The 19022-nt window shown below is 42.0% G+C and overlaps 1 protein-coding gene and 1 long non-coding RNA gene across 3 annotated transcripts in view; one reads left to right on the top strand and one right to left on the bottom strand.

Moving 5' to 3' along the window:
* Positions 1-17169: 17169 nt before the first annotated feature.
* Positions 17170-18340, bottom strand: LOC148184041 (uncharacterized). The gene is made up of 3 exons (XR_015773024.1): positions 18234-18340; positions 17380-17692; positions 17170-17275 (listed from the first exon to the last, which is right to left on the bottom strand). It is a non-coding gene; the product is annotated as an uncharacterized LOC148184041 (long non-coding RNA).
* The window catches only part of NUDT14 (nudix hydrolase 14), a 58732-nt gene continuing 57695 nt past the window's right edge, over positions 17986-19022 (top strand). The window contains exon 1 of one of the 2 annotated variants that reach the window (XM_005520069.3): positions 17986-18239. In XM_005520069.3, coding sequence (XP_005520126.1) covers positions 18159-18239 — 81 coding nt within the window. In that variant the 5' untranslated portion in view covers positions 17986-18158. The remainder of the gene's footprint in view (positions 18240-19022) is intronic. The other variant, XM_088058409.1, reaches the window with a different exon arrangement.

The following is a 19022-nucleotide window of genomic DNA, read 5'->3' as shown; positions in this document are numbered from 1 at the left end:
GTCTTAAAATTCTGCTTCCAATTGTTGTTAAGACTAACCTAAGGATAAGCAAGATACCAAACCAGTTCCCCAGTGCCCCCAAGGGACTGAGATTCTGGAGAACACACCTGCACTTCCAAGAGGCAAGCCCTGCCTCATCATGCCAGGTTGTTGTCCTTCCATCTCACGGAGCAATGAAAATTCAAAATTAACCAGGAAACAAACCTTCAGACAGAAGAATCTGAGAGTTTAACACTATTTTTCTCACCTGAAGAGATATCTTGTTGTGGATTTCACTGTGCTTTGTGGATGATCAGGAAAGGAATGATCCTTTCAGCAAACAACACAGGAATCTCTACCTGGTTGGAAGGTTGCCTTGTCCACACAGGCATGATGAGAATGGCTTTCTGAAAAGACAATTCTTGTACCTCAGGATTTTGTCCTGCAGGAGTCCTGGACCTCTTCAAGTGGCAATTGGATTCTTGTTGCTTGGAAGAACAAAATTAACTTCTTGTCCACCCCAGCAGCCAGACACACAGTATTTAAATTTTGATATTGAGAAGGGCAATGCATATCAAACCAGTGAGATGCAAGAATCTTACTGATCCCAAAAACCAACATGTTTTCTGAAGTGTGTCCTTCAGCAATGAACATCTGGTAAAGAATACAGTAGAAGAACAACAGGGCATTGCCAACACGGCACGCAATTCAAAAGCAAAAATATTGCATCCTGTGTGAATGAAGCTGATTCCAGAAAGCTGTCTTGGAATCTTCTTGTCCTAGCATATCTCATATCTCAGAAATGACATGGTGTGATTTTCTGGGTGGTTCTTCTCAGAGAACAGCAACACTAACCTCAGCCACACTCCAATTTCTGATCAGGATCATCATGTTAATATGAATGAAGCAGTTTTAGTGAAACTCAGCTCACTGATCTAATGTTCTGTCTGATCTCCAGGGTCATTTGCAATGAGTGCTACAGTGTTTTTTTATCACAAAAGTCCTTCTACTGAAGAATGTTTGACCAAATGCTAAGGGTCTGTAATTTGCCAGAGAATCAAAAGTATCTGTATAATCAAGGCCACTGCAAGATCAAATATTGGCTTTGCATAAGCAAAGCTATTGCTACAAAAGAATTAAGAAACCTGGCTGGGGAGATGTAATCATGAAAGCATCAGCCAATACATTTTTGTAAGTCTCTATACTGGCTACAAAATGCTTATGCAAAACCAGAGGCTTCCTGCTGACTTAAATCAGGATTGTGTGTGGGTGTAAGGGTGTGCCTTTGCTGGAGCAGTTTAGATGTCAGAGGCCAGAAACCAAATTCTGTATTCTTTAACAATTAGCTAAACCAGTAATAAGTTCATAATTGCAATTCCACAAGGTAATTTCATGTGCCTGGGAGATGACAGTATGCATACAATTAAAAGAAGAAGGCTTTTCATCCCTGCAAACTGTATTTCTGAATTCTGCAATCTTTTCTAATTGCAGCATGCAGGAGAAGGGAGGGCAGAGGTCACTCTGCACAGGGTGGAGGTACCAGGAGAGGAAAAGGGAATCCCCAAGGCTGTAAATTCATTGAGTTCAGTTCAGCTGAAAATATAGAAATATAGGTCTCTCCCATGCTACCTCTTCTTAGCAATTTTCATCTTTTTGGTTGTACGCAAGAGGAAATGTCCTGGGATAAGGTTCTTAGATCTAATATAACAAATAGGGTATGAAAAATCCCCTTTGCTCTGACCATCTTTGAAATAACAAAGCAGCTCAATTTCTGAATTATTATATTTAAGCTGTCTTTCAACTTTCCTTTTTCCCCCGACAGTTTTAAATCTCTCTGTGGGTGGAGGTCTAATGTCAGCACATGCAACTCTATACTTTAATCATTTTTTAACTACAAGATCAAAGCAAGTAGGTTTTTATTACTCCAGTGTCCGATACTTCAACTTAACTATTGAATATCAGGCAACAGCTCTTCTCAATGCACCACATTAAAATAAATCTTTCCAGCTAAGACTTCCCTTCCACCAATAAATGTATTAAACAAAAAAAATTACCTTATTAATCATGTGAAAATAACCAGCTTGTTTCCACATTTACTCTGGGGGCGTGCAAGCAGCACACTGCCTAAGAAGACACCCCATTGCAAACATTGTTAATATTCTTATTTTCATTTCTAACACTTTTCTTCACTTTTCCTGCTTCCACACGGGAACCCAGAGAAATTAATACCTGGCCCATGGCCAGAGTGTCTGGGAGAGCGATCCCTTGGGGTATTGTCCCTCTGGCCATGGCAGTGCAGAGACAACCACACGAGAAGAATGAAGGCATCTTTCACTCCCCGGTGTCAACCCCTCCCTAACTCTGCCCATCTATGGTCTCTCCCCACTACCCTGTCTATGGGAATTATTCCCATCCATTTGCTGCTGTCTCACTGTCATGGCTGGGTTTCACAGGAATAGTTTTCTGAACTGACTGCACAATTGTTTGCCCTTTTGTTGACACCATTGGTTTTGTATTTGGGACAGTAACTTCAAGACAGGGCACAAGGTTGGTAATTCCTTCATACTTCTGGAAAAAAGGTGTCACAGTCACACATGACTTGTTAAAGTACTCCCTACTGCTCACAGGGAGTGACACACTCCTGCTTAGCCCAGAGGAATCTTAACAGTGTCTTACTGTGCTTACAGCATAAGCTCTGAGCCAACCTTTCTGCACATGAAGCACTCTGGGCACGTGGGCAGTCCCACTGACCCTCACCACTCATCTCCTCTGCATGGACACGGATGTGCTGGGCAGCGTTTCCATCAGAGCCGCGCACACACAACGTCTGCGCTTTGTTATCCTCACAAATACTTCTCTGTCACAAGCTGTTCCAATTAAGAAGGCATGCAGTAATATCCCTAATTATATTTTACTTTGATGAGAGATCTAGGCAATTTTTTTTTTTTGAAAATGCATGTTGTATGGGGTTAGGAGAATCTTCATTTCAATTCTTTGCATATTTTGGCACGAGCTGTGTCTCCGCCCTCGGCGGGTTCCAGGCCCTGCAGGGCACGTGCATCCCTTCTGCTCCTGCAGCCCAGGCTCTGGATGCCAGACACCAGCAGAGCAACACGGGGCTGGTTTTTGCTGACTAACCCCAACACTACATCTGTGAGCTCTGACAGCTCCAACACAAGAATTAAAAAAGACCCTGAGCAGTGCAGGGGTCTGGAGGGAAGGGTCCTGCTGTAAAATGCTCCCTTGGAGCTGTCAGGCTAAAGCAGGCGCTTGCAAGGAGATTTATATTTTGTTGATTACAATGGTAATAAGCCACAAACACAAATTCAAAGAGTAAGAGTGAACCAAACCCATGTTCCCTTTGAGTGAGATAACATCTCTACCTTTTACACGCCTATCTATTGATGTGTTCCTGGATAAAATGTGTAATTTTAATTAACTGAAAGTACCTGCCTTTTATATTGGACTTGGTGCTAAAAACAAAGAAAATCATGCCATGCTGGCTGAGTGCATTTTTCCTTTGTGCTGAGGAATTGATGTGCTCACTGCCTGCCTCTCAATCAATACACATTAGTGTGTAATTGGTTAACTATAAAAATATCCCCCCTCAAGGTGTTCAGTGTCAATTAGCATCCTTTGCTAATTCTCTTGCCAAACAGGTACAAGCATTTATGTGTTAAGCTTCTCTGATGCAGGCTCCATAGGTAAATTTCTTTCTATTAGTGAAGCAGCTACAGGGAATGTAATTACCCCTAAAATTAGGAAGGAAAAGAAGAAAACCTAAAGGCAAATGTGTCGATACAGAAGTAAAGTTAAGCACAAGGAAATTAGAATTTTTACTGTAATTGTTTAATACTATTCTAGTATGAAATATTTCTCTCTATTATTTCAACTATTATTATAAAACCATGTCCATATAATTATTATTATAAAACCATGTCTATTTAACACACATATTTTTAAGTATGGATGGAGCTATATATATTATATTTATTTAAGTATACTTCAAGAGTACTGTGTTTTTGTTGGATCTCAGAACTACTTGGTCAGCTCAGATCCCTTGATCATACTAAAGAAGAATTTTAGGTCAAGAATTTATATTTACAGTGAACCAAGTATCCGATCAAATGGGTGTTTCATTAGAGCTAACTTTTAATCTCCATCCAGGCGCAAGTTTCAAACACTCCTTCCTGGATATCCTCTCTCTGCCCAAGGGTTTTGCCATCTCACTCTCTCAACACCACCCTAGTTTGTTTGGCTAGTGAGACATGTTGTTTCTCTACCTTGACCAAGGATTTTGCCAAGTCCTGTTGCTTCCACTTCTGTAGCATATTTAGAATTCCTCCAGCCCTCTCTATCTCAAAATTCTTGGCCCTGCACAACAGTTTTATTTTGGCTGCTAGAAGCCCAAACTAACCTCACCAGATTTTGGCTGGCAACACAGATCTTTTTAACCATGTCTGTTTTTCCCTGGGCACATCCTTGTTTACTGAGTCTGCTGGTGGTGGAACCAGTACAGTAAAACTCAGCACACAAAAACACCAAGGAAAATCCATGCTGAATCTTTAAAACAAATAGAAGTGCCACAAAACATAGCTGAAGACATGGCTCAGCCTAAGTCTCAAGTTTTCTTTGTTGGGGTTTTTATTTTTGAGGATAGGTATATATTTCTACTGACTACAGCTTCTTTATAATGTTTCCAAAATGTAAGCATACAATGCACAGTTTTCATTTTTTCTGCCCAGTTTGCACACAGGTGAATGCCCATGAGCAACTCTGGATAAGGGCAAACATGATGGAGAGACTCTGTGATTCTCTCACTACATCTGACTGAACTGGGCTATTACAGCTAATAATGTCTGTTAATGTATTAGTGGACTGCTGGTTAATGTACACTGGTAGATAAATGCAGATGTTAGTATTGGTGGTGGCAGTGATAAAAATATAACAGTACAAACACAGTCTTCTGCTGCAAATCACTTTTTCCTTTATTACCTTTCCCAAGTAAAAATCAGCTTTGATTCTAGTAGTAAACTTTTAAGCAAAGCTCAGATAACATTTATCCCAGACCATTTTTATTACTGCTACTCTCCTTCTCTGGTAGGTTAGATAGAGCACCAATTTCAACAGTTTTCCTACATACAAAGTGCACAAGGTTGCCTTCGTTGAAGAGTTGCTTCAGTGGTTTACTAAAAAAACTAGTTCATCTTTCTTTCTTTTTTTTTTTTTTATTTTTTAGAGCTTTTTATAAAACCCATTTTCACTGCACTTGGAAAATGTGACTGTACAATGGGAAAGGGCAGGCCCTCCTTTTTTTTTTTCTTGTCTGAACACAATGGCAGGATAAGGGAGGCACCACTCATTACAAGGAATATACTTTAATCAAGTTGCCCAGCACCAAGTGTTTGTCTTCCACCACTTTAGATGCCAATGTTTGTTTTCCCTCTGGGAGAAGAAACAGACAACACTTTTAATTTTAATAAAAATCTTTCAGAATGAAGCAAACAGATGACCTAATTTGGAGGATCTACTTTGCTTGAGCTGCAAATAAAGGCAAAGATGACTGGCAGGCTCCCATACAGCATTGCTGGAGAAGATTTAACACTTTCCTGCTCAGTTTGCTGGCTCAGAAGTGTGAGCTGTTCTATTCCACTTTCCCTGCTCCAGCAACAGTGCCGTTACTATCACACACTGCTGGGCTTGAGTGGGAACTGCAAAATATGCTGCTGTGACTAAAGCTCCAGTTGGAAAGGTGGAAATCCAATTTTATTAGACACATGTGGATGCCTGTTAAAATTATTTCTGCAGCTAAAGCCAAGACTTCATCTTCAGTTTCACAACAGTCTCAGTCTCTGGTATGAATCCATTGTTTCCAGGTTTAAGGATATCAAAGCAAACCTGATGTGTTTCTTTAACCTACAGTACCGGGTGTCTAAATAGACAAAGACAAGAAATCATAATCATAAGAAAAAGCCATCTTTCACCTAAATAATTCATTTCAAGCCTCCACATTTGTGGAGAAAAACACAAAATCATTAAAGATTCCTAGTGCAAGGAAATTTAAATGCTTATTTATTGTGCATCCTCATGGCCAATTCTCAGGATTTAGAACTCAAGTGCTACATTTTTTATGCTGTTGGCTGACAGCAGATAACAATTGAGGGCTTCAAGCATCTTGTCCTACCTGGACATAGCATCCAGTAACAGCAGAAACTTATTCTCTGTGACCAGGTAGAAATAACTGGAGCCTGTAAACTCCTGTTCTATTCTAGGATTCATCTCCTTCAAAGCCAGATCTCTCACCCTTTTCTCACAGCAGCACTGAACTCCCAAATTCAAGGGAGGGAAGGACAAAAAGAAGGGTGAAGATACAGAAACATGAAACCTAAGTCCACTTTCACTTACATCACCTTGAATACCAAGGAAGCAGCCCTGTTGTCACAGAGCTGCAGGCACAAAAGGTGCCAGCCCTGCAGTTTGTCCCCTTGAGGCTTGCTGCTGGGAAGACAGGAGGGACACCAGGTAAGAAGAGACAGGAGGTGGTGGAGGACTGGAACCAATGCATTTTCTGCCATGCACTTCTCACCAAACAAATCCCTATGTGCCTTGCCCACAGTCTGTAGCAGATGAAACTTGCTGTTATCTGTCAACTTGTCTATAAATTACCAAAAAACACCATACTAATTATCAGTCATGGGGTGGTTTCTCTTGGCATTTGTGCTCACCTAGTGAGTGATGCCCACTGTTGGAAACACAGTTCTTAATTTTCATTTAAACTTGCCATAATGCAGCTTCTTACTGTAAATCCTCACTATTACAATGGCATAGAGCATTTCCCTGCAAGGGTGAATTGGGCAGAACTGAGGTACACCATTATACTGGTTTCTTTGGTTTTTTAATTTTGTGAACAGATTCTGGGACCTGCTTTTCTGCCTGTCTGAACTAGAGCATACAGCAGGCATTACTGACAGCAAAGAGCTGCTCTGGAGCCCCAGGGTACTGTGCAATGCAGTAGATGTACAAAAATAAATGATCTATTGTATGGATATTGCAGTGATATCTGGCTGAACAATTAACACCTCAAGGGGCACATTGACTGAGGACAAGCATGGGATTCAATCTTTGTCCCAGATCTATCCATGAATGGACCAGTCTTCATTTTCATAAAATCATTGTTTATTCTACTGGTCCACTAATTGCTACTATTAAAGCAAATGGTACCATGTATGGTCTTGCAGAGTATCAACAACCTCAAGCTGCCCATCACTTAGGTGTGTAGCAAGGTGCTGCATACAAACACCTCCACCCAGAGGATGGGCATTTCTTTGATTATTGCCCTGCTTTACCTTTGCCATCTCTTAGGGCAGTTTCCCCCATGGGCACTATCCATAGACACCAGCTGCCTTCCTGTTTTAGCCAGCAGCTGCTACCAGCTCTGTGCTATTCATTTGGCAGAGCTCTCACTCCTGAGTAGGTTGTTATGGTTTATAGGCATTTTCCTGTGTTGGAAGGACCAGGAATGAAGGTGCTTTCATGTGCTTTTGGCCCATATCACCTCTGTGTCACATGGAATATCCAGCTCCCTGAAACCACATCCCCTGTTCATGGGTGATATTGGGGAACCACTTGGATTCCAGGGCACAAGACATGATTTGCTATGCACTTTTCCTCCCAGACACTGTAAACCACCTTGGGATTTATCATTTATTTTAGTCTTACCAGGAGGATGTTGGATTAGTATTTTCTCTACCAAAACCAGCAACACTGTCAACAGAGAGTTTGTCCCATTAACTGAATGGGAACCAGATATGCAGGACTCCTTCATGAACAATGGATTGTTCTGGAGAATAATCTGTAGAAATCCTGCTATATCTCACCCACAGAGAGGTGTCAGAGATCCCAAGCTAGGGCTAAGGAATAACTGCTGGCACCCAGGACAGATTCCTAAAGACTTTATTACACACAAAGCAGCCACTAGGCTAATCAACTCCATCATTTAGATCAAAACAGTTCAAACCTAACATCTCACCATTCATCAGTTATGCTATTTTCTCTTTTTTTTTATTTTTTTTTGTGTTGTGAGAAAATGGGCAGAAAACAAGTGGAGAAATATAAATTTATTGTTCATAGATTGGAATTTATTTTTTTTTCCGGTCAGCTCCATTCCTGAGTCAGCTATCTGTGTACAATGCTAACGGAAGTAATGGAAGTTGTCTATACAAAAGAAAGGGACCACAAATCAACAGGCGAGAAAATTTGGTTTATCTTGAGCCACTGGCAAAAACAAAGCTATCAACCATGTGAAACAAGACAGGGCCCACTGCAGAACTGCAGAGCCCCTGTACTGTATTGATGATATCTAAATTGTGCGACTGCTTTGCAGCTCTTTTGCCTTTAATCCAAATAGTGTCAGCCTTCAGACTGCTTCTCAGCCTATGTCTGCCTGCAGACACCACCACATTGATTTCCATCTGGTGCATGTTTTAAAAGTTTCCCTCACAACCTTAAGGATTAACTACCCTTTCTTTTTTTTTCTTTTACAGAACTTCAGATTCTGAAGCATGCTGAGGAGAACAATCCCAGCAAAGAAGCACCAAATCTCCTGTGAGGTCTCCCCTGATCAGTGGGCATACAAAGATCTACCAGCAGCTGTTAATGTTGCGTTATGGATGATTAGCAGGACTTCCTGTATCTAATGAACATGGCTCTTTCAGTGAGGAGACACAGTACAGTGCTGTCCCAGGAACATAAAAATGATGTAACATCCAGTCAGGAATGCATTTACTACACGGCCTGGAATGGTGAATTGATCTCATGCTTCTGTAACAAAGCTCTCATCTGTAGTCCCCATGCACTGCTGGCACTGGCACAGCTTCAGAATGAGCCCGCCGATCCTGCTCCCAAAAGGCACTGATTAGGAGGGATGTTCTAGGAGCTATTTGATACAGGCAGCATAACCCAGAATGTCATTTAAAGAGCAAAAATAAAATAATACAGCAATCTTTAAGTATTTTTATATCTACATATGCCAGTGGCATCTTCTAACTGACAGTGAAAACAAGCATTAAACACCCCTGTAACCATGGTGCTCCTGGATTTGAAGCAGGTAGAGTGGATGGGCAGATGTTTTGGTGTGAGCATGGTACGTAAGAGAAAAGGATTCAGTTTGGGGTTTGCTGCTTTCCTCTTGATTTTAACTGGAAATATAAAGGTAGGTCCATTTAAAATCCCTTTGCTCATATCTCTACATCTTCTTTCACACACCAAGGATCAAGGATATCCAGGGATATGTGAAATAAAATGTAAAGTTGTGAGATGACTTATATGGTGAAGGGAACAAGGATGATGTAAATAACACAGGCAGTTTGTAAGAAAGGCTTTCAGAATCTTTTGCCAAGTACCCAACTTGTGGCAACACTGAAAGCAAGGGGGTGAAAATGTACTTGGAGTTTTGCTTTGTCAATACTATAAAATAAACCCAAGTTAAAATGGGTGTTGCCCAACCCAATTGTCAAACATCACTGCTACAATACAAAGACAAATGTTTATTGGCTTAACTTTGAAACTGCAGTAAATGCTCTTCTATTCAATTAGATAAACAAATATAGGACAGAGTATATAATAGGGTCCTTTAAAGTAAATTATGCTTTCTAAGTCACGTGTAAAAGAAAAATGACTTTAATGTTTATATTTCTGTAAAATAAAAAACCATCAAGGCTCTCCTTCTGCTATATTCTAAATATAAAAAAAAAAATAATGTTTAAATGATGTCCATTTTATGACAAAGTCAGCAAAGCAAAGAAGCATAGCCAGGCTGACAATCCAGCTTTTCTTCTCACCATTACAAGACAGAAGAGGAAAAAAATTCTTTATTCTGTTCTCATTTACAGTAGCACAAATCCCCAGGAACTGCACTGACTTCAGTGTGTTATTCTGGATTTACAGCACACTAAAAGAGATTAGAATTCAGTCACACATGAATGAAAAACAGAACATCCACACTCATTCTAAACATATTTTCCTTTCTTGTGTACACAGAGCAGCAATGTTGTCCTTAGCAATGACAGATTATGTGCTGCTGCTTTACCTGCTTGCCTAGAGGTATTTACACAGGTACCAGGGAGGATGCCTCGGTGAAGGAAGCACTTTGTTACCCTCTCCAGCAAATGCATCTCGAGTTATGTCCAGAGAGAACTGCCTCCTCTACAGCATCAGGGCATCAGGCAAGGGGCTAAAACATACTCACAGCATTATGCATCCAGTGATGAAAACCACCTGTTTGTGAGCCTGTTCTATGGTCTCTGCCAAAGACTGGCTCTAAGTCCTGACAATTTCTCATGCAGATATATTAGCATACATGGACTGCATATCTTTAGAATATGAGCAGAAACCTGTAGTATTTGTTAGGGAGCACTTTGGTTAAAACAATATATAATTCCTGATCTTGATGAATGAGGGCAGTTTCTTCCTACAGGTTGCTTTGTTATGAGAATCTCAAATCTAGTCTCAGCAGAAAGGCAATGTGGTGAGTAGATCCCCACCAGATGATGATATCCCCTGCACAGCACAAGCCAACTTCATACCCTAACACCCCATGCCTTGTCCATCGTGTTCAGCTGAGGTGCAAACTCCTCACACACGAGCAGGGAGCCAAAAAAACAGTGCCTTTCCTTTGGTCTTGACACCTGTCAACAACATTAAACACATCCGTCTCTCCTGCTCCGCAGGCTTTCTAATGAAGTGGCTGCAGGCAAGGAAGAGGCATTAAGAGAGGGAGCACTGCAAAAGTAAAATGAAAATAGGCTGCTCTGGGAGATCAACAGAGATTAGGACTGGATATCCCTGGGCTCAGTTTTACTGTGAGCATACTAATGCCCACATCTCCAATTGAAATACTCTGTAAACCTCCTCTGCAGCCTCCAAGAACACAATGCAAAATAATAATTCCATCAAGATAGATCACAAATAGGAAAGAGGAGGAAGGGTTGATTTTTGTGGTTATTATTATTTTTCTGAACTATAACTAAAGAATGGAAAAGTATGTAGAAAATTTAAAAAAAAAAATTGTCAAGGTTTCAAAGTCAGGCACTTTCATAAGTTAGGAAATGTCAGTGCCAACAGTTTTGAGAGTCCCATATAAAACGCCTTGAATTTTGTTTTTCAGAACCTGATTTTTATGGAGATCCAATCCCTTCCAGACCCAATCTTTTAAAAACCCAAATTCTGACTTTCCAGCTACCCCTCAACAACAAATCAGCTCAACTACCTGCAGGTTACTTGCTAAATCATTTCAATTCACTCAGTCCAACCCTTATATTGCTTCCTGACTCCAAGTCTCTGATAATGAAATCCTGCTGCTCCATGTCTCCAGCACACATCCCACACTGCCACAGCACTCCCAGAATCACTGTCTGTGCTGTCCTTCAACCACGTGTTTTTCACAACTCCTTGAACTAAGTTGTGGGGCACTTACCCTGTCCTTCCTCTGAGCTCTTCTCCAGCTTGCTTCCAACCACAAGAATCTCACTAGAGATTTAGGCTGTTTTGTTCTGCAATCCGACACCGATGAGCACAATAAAGCTCTCGGCTCCTAAGCACTGGCAAAATAGAAATAGACAGGAAAATAATATAATATGCCTAATGAAGAGGAGGCAGGAAAATGGCCAGCTGTGTCTCTCTACTTTTCTATCACATACAACACATATACATATATTTATATTTAAATATGTTGAAATAGAACCATGTACCTGCTCCCTACATCTGGTGAAAAAACCCTTTCTGACTATATTTTTATTTTGGAATGTCTCAATTTACCAAACAGAAACATTTCATCCAGACAAGTATTCAATTAAATTCCTTTGAAAAACAGGCAAGCTTCCGCTGGAGCTATGCCAGCCCCAGCTTCTGAGCAGCCCAGCTGGTAGTCTCCTGAGGACCAAGGCTTCCAGCTCCCACAGTTTCAACAAATCTTGCTAGATAAATTGCCTGAAGATTAAGGACCCTTGGGCTTATAATGTCCCCAGTCCAGAGCAGAGTACCAGGCACAGCACAGTCATGGTGACTGGGGAGCTCAGAGATACCAGGGTCATGGCTACAGCCATGGCCAGAGCTCCAGTATCCAACAACTCCAGCTCCAGTCCTTTTTTACAGGCAATTTCAAACTCTTGGAACATCAAGGTTCCCTGAGAAATCAAAATACTTTTCTCCTTCCAGCTCTATTGCATACATATGTGGCAAACAAAAGAAGATTCTTTGTGATCTTTTGCTCTCCTTCAGCTGTTCCTTATTACTGTACATTCATCTTTGTTCTTTTGTGCAAATTATTTTGCTGCTTTTTTGTGAAAGACACCATTTTTCTACCTGCATTTGAACAGTTCCCAGCATAATGAGATCCAGATATTAGTTGTATATGGTTCTGTAATACAAACAACACGGTGTTATCATTTTCTTTTTTCCCTCCTTAGAGAGAAGTTTATTGAAAAATCAAAGCCTTCCATCTAATCATTTTCACTCTGTTAGCTGTAGGCAACATTTGTTGGATAGTAATTAATATAATATAAAAGTATCTAAATTTTGCATGCATATTGTTTCTTATTTTTTCACAGACTGTGTTCTTCCCCCAGCTGAAAAGCTAAAAATGAGAATTTACTTCCCATGTTCTCACCTCCCCTCCTCTACTTTATACCATATTGCAACTTGTCATATTATATTGTGAATAACTTAAGAACTATTTGACATATTAGTTACACATTCATGTTGCTGAGCCTTTTTCCTTCACTATTTTTAGAGACCAATTTTACATGTCATGATATTCGTATCTATATTTATACTGAATATGTTTCATTTTTTTTTCTTACCATATTTAGTTCAAGGCTTTTACTGATGATAGGCAGAAAAAAAAGAGCTATTTATCAGACCTTCATTTTACAAGGCAGATGGGTAAATTTCAGATCTTCTGGGAAATAATACTATTCTAACTAAACACAGGTGAGTTATTTAATTTTATATTTTATACCTCTAATTTTATATTTTGTAATTGAAATGTAAATAATTTATTAAAAATAAAAGTCGCCTCTCAGAAAAGTTACTACTAAAATCAAAACAAATTTCTCTGGGGCTCTATTTACAATGCCAAAAGAATTGCATAAGCACGATTCCTGACTCTCATGAATGTAACCAGGGTGGTTATGCCCCAGAACTGAATAATAATTAAAAGTTAGATATTGGCAGCTTCAGGCTTGTTTTTCCCCAGGAGCCCAAGGGGTAAGCTTTAGAAGGCAAACTTCACAACAGCCACTTCATTACAGAAAGAACATGCATCTGATCCCCAGAAAGGCACTCAAAACTAACATCTCTGTGGCGATGCAAGCGTGGCCCACATGAAGAGAGGATACGGTTTCATGCTGCCAACCATAAGGATTCCCAACATGAGTTTACAAAATAGATTTCATTTGGGACACTTTCATCCATCTTTCTCGCTGTGCCTGTACAGTAAAGGTGTTCAACTCTCCGAATACCCCTATGTGACCTTAACAAAAACTGTACTCGTCCCAGGGAGCTGAAGCAGAGGAGGAGGAAGTTCTGGGAGAAGTTTCTAGGCAGAAGACAACAACTTTGATGGTATCCCAGCTGGATGGGGCTGATGTGATCCAGTGCCTCTTGGCTTCAGCATCCTCTGCGGACATTCTTCTGCCCAGAGCTGGGGATTCAGGTTATCTGTCACCCCAACAGCAAAGCCTTTCTATCAAACATGTGGCATCACCTCAGTTTAGCAGCTCACAAACCATTATGTTTGCCATCATTTACATTTCCATCATTTACATTTCCATCATTTACATTTCCATCATTTGCATTTCCCATCTTTTTCCCCTGCAACCATGAGGGCTAGAAATATTTTTTATAAATGAAATTTGAGAACTGCAAATCAATATGCCTCTAGTTGTCGAGGCTTTCATACTTGTATTATCTTAGTAGCTACTGTACTCACCAAGTATCAAAAGTAATGATACTCTGCAATATATTAAGGAGTCCTCTGGAGATGAAAGGCTCAGGATCTGATGATTTTTGTTCATGCGCCATGGCATGTCAAAGAACAAAGTGAGCCTGGTAGGGATTTACAGAGATTAAAAGTACACGCAGACATGTACACACAGAAATCACTATGGAAAATGTGCTGCCTAACTCTGCATGAGTGAACCCAACAGCTCAGGCACCTTGCAAAGCTCCATTGGGAAGAGGGAAGAACTGCAAGGGACATTCCTGGGTGTCCACTCGCTGTAAGCCTGGGCAGAGGTGAGAGGCTGTGCTTGGCTCCCAGAGCCACGGCGAGAGGAAGGGCAGCAGCACCGAGCTTGGCCGGAAACATTCCCGGTTGTGTCCCACAGCAAACAGCAATAAAACAAACTGCTAATGAGGATGCAACCTGACCCTCTGCAGAGTGCGTGCCCGAGGACTGCGGGGCTGTAGGGGAAGGGAGGGACTGTGTCCGGAGAAACTCCAAGCTCAAGGCGATTTTTTTAAAAGAGCAACCAAAAAAAAATGTTTGGGTACTTTGCTGGTAATAAAAGTTACTCACGAAGTAACAAAGAGCAAACAGTGCTTTGAAGGAACAAGAAGTCTGTTAAACAAAGAACTTAACTCTGCAGAAAGATCTCCTTTTTAACACTAATGTTAACATTTCATTTTTTGTAAGAAATCCCAGTGAATCTTCCCTTAAGACTCTTCACTCCAGACAGGACACTTCTCTTTTTTTTCCTTCTGTCTGCCGATGTACTCTCCTTTCCAGGAAAGAAACACATTTTTATTCACACTTTCTGCTTTTCTTCATTAGGCTGCTTATCACACTGTTACACAAACCATTCTCAGAGCTATTACAGCCTACGGACAAACATCTAGATTTTACTATTTTACAGCAGGAGATCAGCAGCTCCAGGAGACTGAAGAACCCATGAGCAAACACCTATGACAGCATTCACAACCTTGTATCTGGTTTTGTTTTGTTTTCATTTTAAATAACAAGGAAACAATCCAGAAGCCACTGCTAAGGGAGAAAAAGGAATGTATTCAATGTAGTGAAAGGCAACCTGTCATTCTGACACATTCTTGGTTTTCTGGAAGTCAAGTTAACAGTCATACTTGGCAAGGAAGATTTGATGGCATAAGGCACTTGGTTTGTGGAAGGATATCAGAGGTAGCTATTTTGATTAGAAGTGCAATTATAAACTTGGATAGCGCCCTGTAAAGAAACTGTGAGAGCCAAGAGTAATCCAGGATGTAAGAAGTTTGGGAACTGATGAACAAGGGAGAGGATCATAGAAATGTAAATGATCCTGGAATAATGCTAATCAAACCCAAAAGATTCTGCGAGCAGTTAATCATGGGCTTAAATTTAAGTATTGGAAATATTGCATTGAAGGTAATAGGCATGAGCACAGTCCTTTAACACCTTGGAATTCTGGATGTCTGTTTTCCCAAGTTTCTGGACACATACCACCACTAGTATTTCTGCTTTAAAAAGGAGCAAACACACAGGGATATCAAGGAACACACAATGGAGTAGTTGGGGAAGTTTACTGAGCAAACACGCAATGTCCTTTGGAACTGAGATGGGAACTGAGATCTTCTGACCTCTGAGCTGATGGGCTGAGCAGCATCTCTGCATGGTATGATCTCCTAATCCTTGCTGTGTATTCAGTGCACTTAGAGCCTGGCTGGTGTGACTGTGCCAGTCAGCCACAAAAGCAGTGAAAGGGAACAGGAAAGCAGGAGTGTGTCTCACCCGTACAAAAGTAAGTTGCTCCCCTTTGTTATTGTCCCTCTGAATAAATGGTACCTGAGAGAAATTTCCTTCTTGGGATTGTTCCTGGACTAGCAAATGCAATGTCACTTTCTGCAGCGGGTATTTAAGCCTTAATAAAGAACTGTAATGAAAATCAGGTCCAGGTGCTGAATGATAGTTCCACTATACAGAACATATTTTTCCTATTTCTTTTCTTGCTCAGATTTCACCTGTAAAACAGGAACACTAAGGCAGCTCCTCAATCTCAGCCTGTTAAATCCTCAATTCAGCTGCCATACTCACAAAGAAGATTTTCCAACAAAGGAATCGACAGCTTTCCATTGCAATTGCAACACCAGAGCATCCCAAAATGCATTTTCCTGTGACATTGTGCTCAACTGTTCCAGGTACATTAACGAGATGAGGTCTGTGACACATCACAACCCCAAAAGTTTCCCACCTAAGCCTAGGAATGGAATAAGCAATCCATCACACAGTGTGACACGTTCCCCAAAACACACACACACTCAAAACCTGAAAGTGGTGTCAGAATGTTTATTGAAGAGGGCAATCTGACTGGCTGAACCGACCTGGGTAGCCGGTAACTTTTAACATAAGCAAACAGAGATACTGTAAACCTGCTGTGCATGGAAACTGTGTTTATACTTAAATTGGACTTGGAAGACTGAAATAACTTACTAGAAAAATATAGCTTAAGTTCCCAGGAGCTCTGACTGACCTTGAGATCATTCTGAAAAAAACAGAAATATGTAGACATATACAGTGATGCAAACGGAGTTACACAAATATTTTCGAAGTCAGCTAATAAAATACATATCCTTGCCTATTTTTTTATGATAGCTTTGCAAACATACTTTTAAAACCACACTTTTCAGCCCCACCAAGCATTTTTTTTGCCACTTGCGTTATCAGAACGGATCGTAAGCATTCTGCAATGGAAGTGCTGCCTCATTTACTTCTTAGTGAGTTTTGTAATTGCTGGATCTATTCCTTTTAGATAGACTGCTGAAATTCTTATTACCACATGACAAGACAATAAACTTTCTTAGTGATGCAGTGGAAGACAAAAAAATGAAAAGATATAAGAAACTTCAGATTTTTCTCAGTGCGGCCAAATACATTGACAAAATATTTTGATTTATGTGGCACCTAAATTGCTGTACACAGGCACATCTGCAAGGAAAATTATCACAAATCAGAGATATAACAACCACCGTAAATTGTGAGCTCTGTTGCTCATGAACCTAATTATTAGAAATTAATTATTAGGAATATTAAAGCACTCAGAGTAATGTAACCTAATGTTGCATAACTGTGATCAAACTTCTACAAAAACCAGGAAATTGCTAAATCTAATAGTGTTTTGCTTAAAAAATAATGACACAAAAGGAGAAGGGATAACTATTTTATAACTTGAAAACAGCCAAGGGATTCTAACCGATCTGCATTTATTTTTCTTACGTGGACTGGGTGCATGGCCACTACTGGAAGCTGACCCTGAAAAGGAAAGTTGGAGATGCATCAAAGGAGGGATTGCAGGTTATCCATGAATCGGTATTTGTACCTGCATTTTCCACACCATTCATCCAATCTCCACTTACCATGAAAGCACCATACATGCAGGCAGAAGGGACTGTGCTTTCCACAGCAAGGTGCTCATTCTGCAAAGCCTGATGATGCCCAGGAATGGGATAACCTGGGAGCTCGTGCATCTCATCAAGGCTTTGGAGGAGGCGGGTGGGCTTCAGTTCAGTGCCAGCATACCCCACAAATTTTGGTGTAAAGTGTGGGAATAACTGACCCTCTGACAAAATCCGCCAAGCTCCTGAGAAAACAGGATTGCAAATAGGTGTTTCTGGAGAATTATTCTACTCCATGACGGAGGTGGGTGGGGGCCAGTCTCCTCTTCCCTTCCTGCAGCGACAGAAAAAGAACAAATGGCCTTAAGATGAGAGAGGAGATTCAGAATAGATAGTAGAGACATTTTTTTCACTGTTATAATGGTCAGACATTGCAACGGGCTGCCATGGAGATGGTGGAGTCACCAGTTCAAGAGCTGCCTGGATCTGGCACTGGGCGACGTGCTTTACCGGTTTAAGGGTTACAGGGGCAGTGCTAGGTGGACACCTGAACCGGATGATCTTACAGGTCTCTTCCAACATTGGTGATTCTGTGGATAAAGGCAGCGAGGCTCCTGTGTCCCGGTTTTGGGGGTGAAACTCAGCTTTCGGTGAGAGGGAGGAGGGCAGAGGCCGGAGAGCGCCGCAGCCGCGTCCCGTCAGCTCCGGTGCCGCTCCCGGCCCGTCCGCCAGCGGCTGCGCGCGCCTCTCCCCTTCCTCCTCCTCCTCCTCCTGCCGCGGCCGCTGCCCCCCCGGCAGGGATGGAGGCCATCGAGGAGCTGGCGGTCCAGCCCTGCACCTCCTCCCTCTACCTGCGGCCTTTCCGCCTCTCTTACCGGCAGGTGAGTGGCGCCGCCGGCCCGCCCGCCGTGCCCGTCCCCGCGGGGCCCCTCAGCCCCCGCCTGCGCCATTTTGGAGCAGCGCCGCTGCCACCTCATGGCGCCGCCCGCCCCGCTCCGCCCGCAGCACCCCGGGGCGGCCGCGCTGCCCGCCGCGTCCCTCGGCCCGCCCTGAGGAGGGGCTCGGGGACGGCAGCACAGGTGGCCCGACAGACCGTGGGGTCGGTGCCTGGGGCCGCTGCCTGTCGCCATGGGTGTCCCCTGTGCCTGCCCCCGCTGCGGGGCTGGGGCTGTCACTTTCACTCCCTGCTGGTGTTTGGGTTCACCTCTCGATGCGGGCCTTGCTTTGGTGTGGATTGTTCACATCTCGAACCCTTTGTTGACCAGACCTCGGCAGGCCGTCACTTTCATTCACGAATGTTTAGGGGTCTGGGACATCTCAGAACAGACACTGGGAGCTGTACTGCTCAGTCTAGGGAAGAGGAAACTGAGAGGAGCTCTCAGTAATGCATATAAACATCTCAAAGGTGGGTGCCAAGAGGATGGTCCCAGACCCTTTTCAGTGATGCCCAGTGACAGGATGAGGAGCCATAAACACAAGTTTCACTTTAACATAAGGAAAAACTTTACATTGAGGAGCAGGCTGCCCAGGGAGGTCATGGAGTCTCCCTCTCTGGAGACATTCCAGATCCATCTGGACTGACTTCTCTGTTACCTGCTCCAGGTGACCCTGCATTGAGAGGGGTTTTGGACCACCCTGTCTATTCTGTGATTCTGTGAATAGCA

Source organism: Pseudopodoces humilis, chromosome 7 (genome assembly GCF_049639895.1).
Source record: "Pseudopodoces humilis isolate 2021_Gansu_Grassland_sample_001 chromosome 7, ASM4963989v1, whole genome shotgun sequence".
Taxonomy (NCBI): domain Eukaryota; kingdom Metazoa; phylum Chordata; class Aves; order Passeriformes; family Paridae; genus Pseudopodoces; species Pseudopodoces humilis.
The sequence above is the reverse complement of the archived record's forward strand: the minus strand, read 5'-3'. Positions and strand labels throughout refer to the sequence as shown.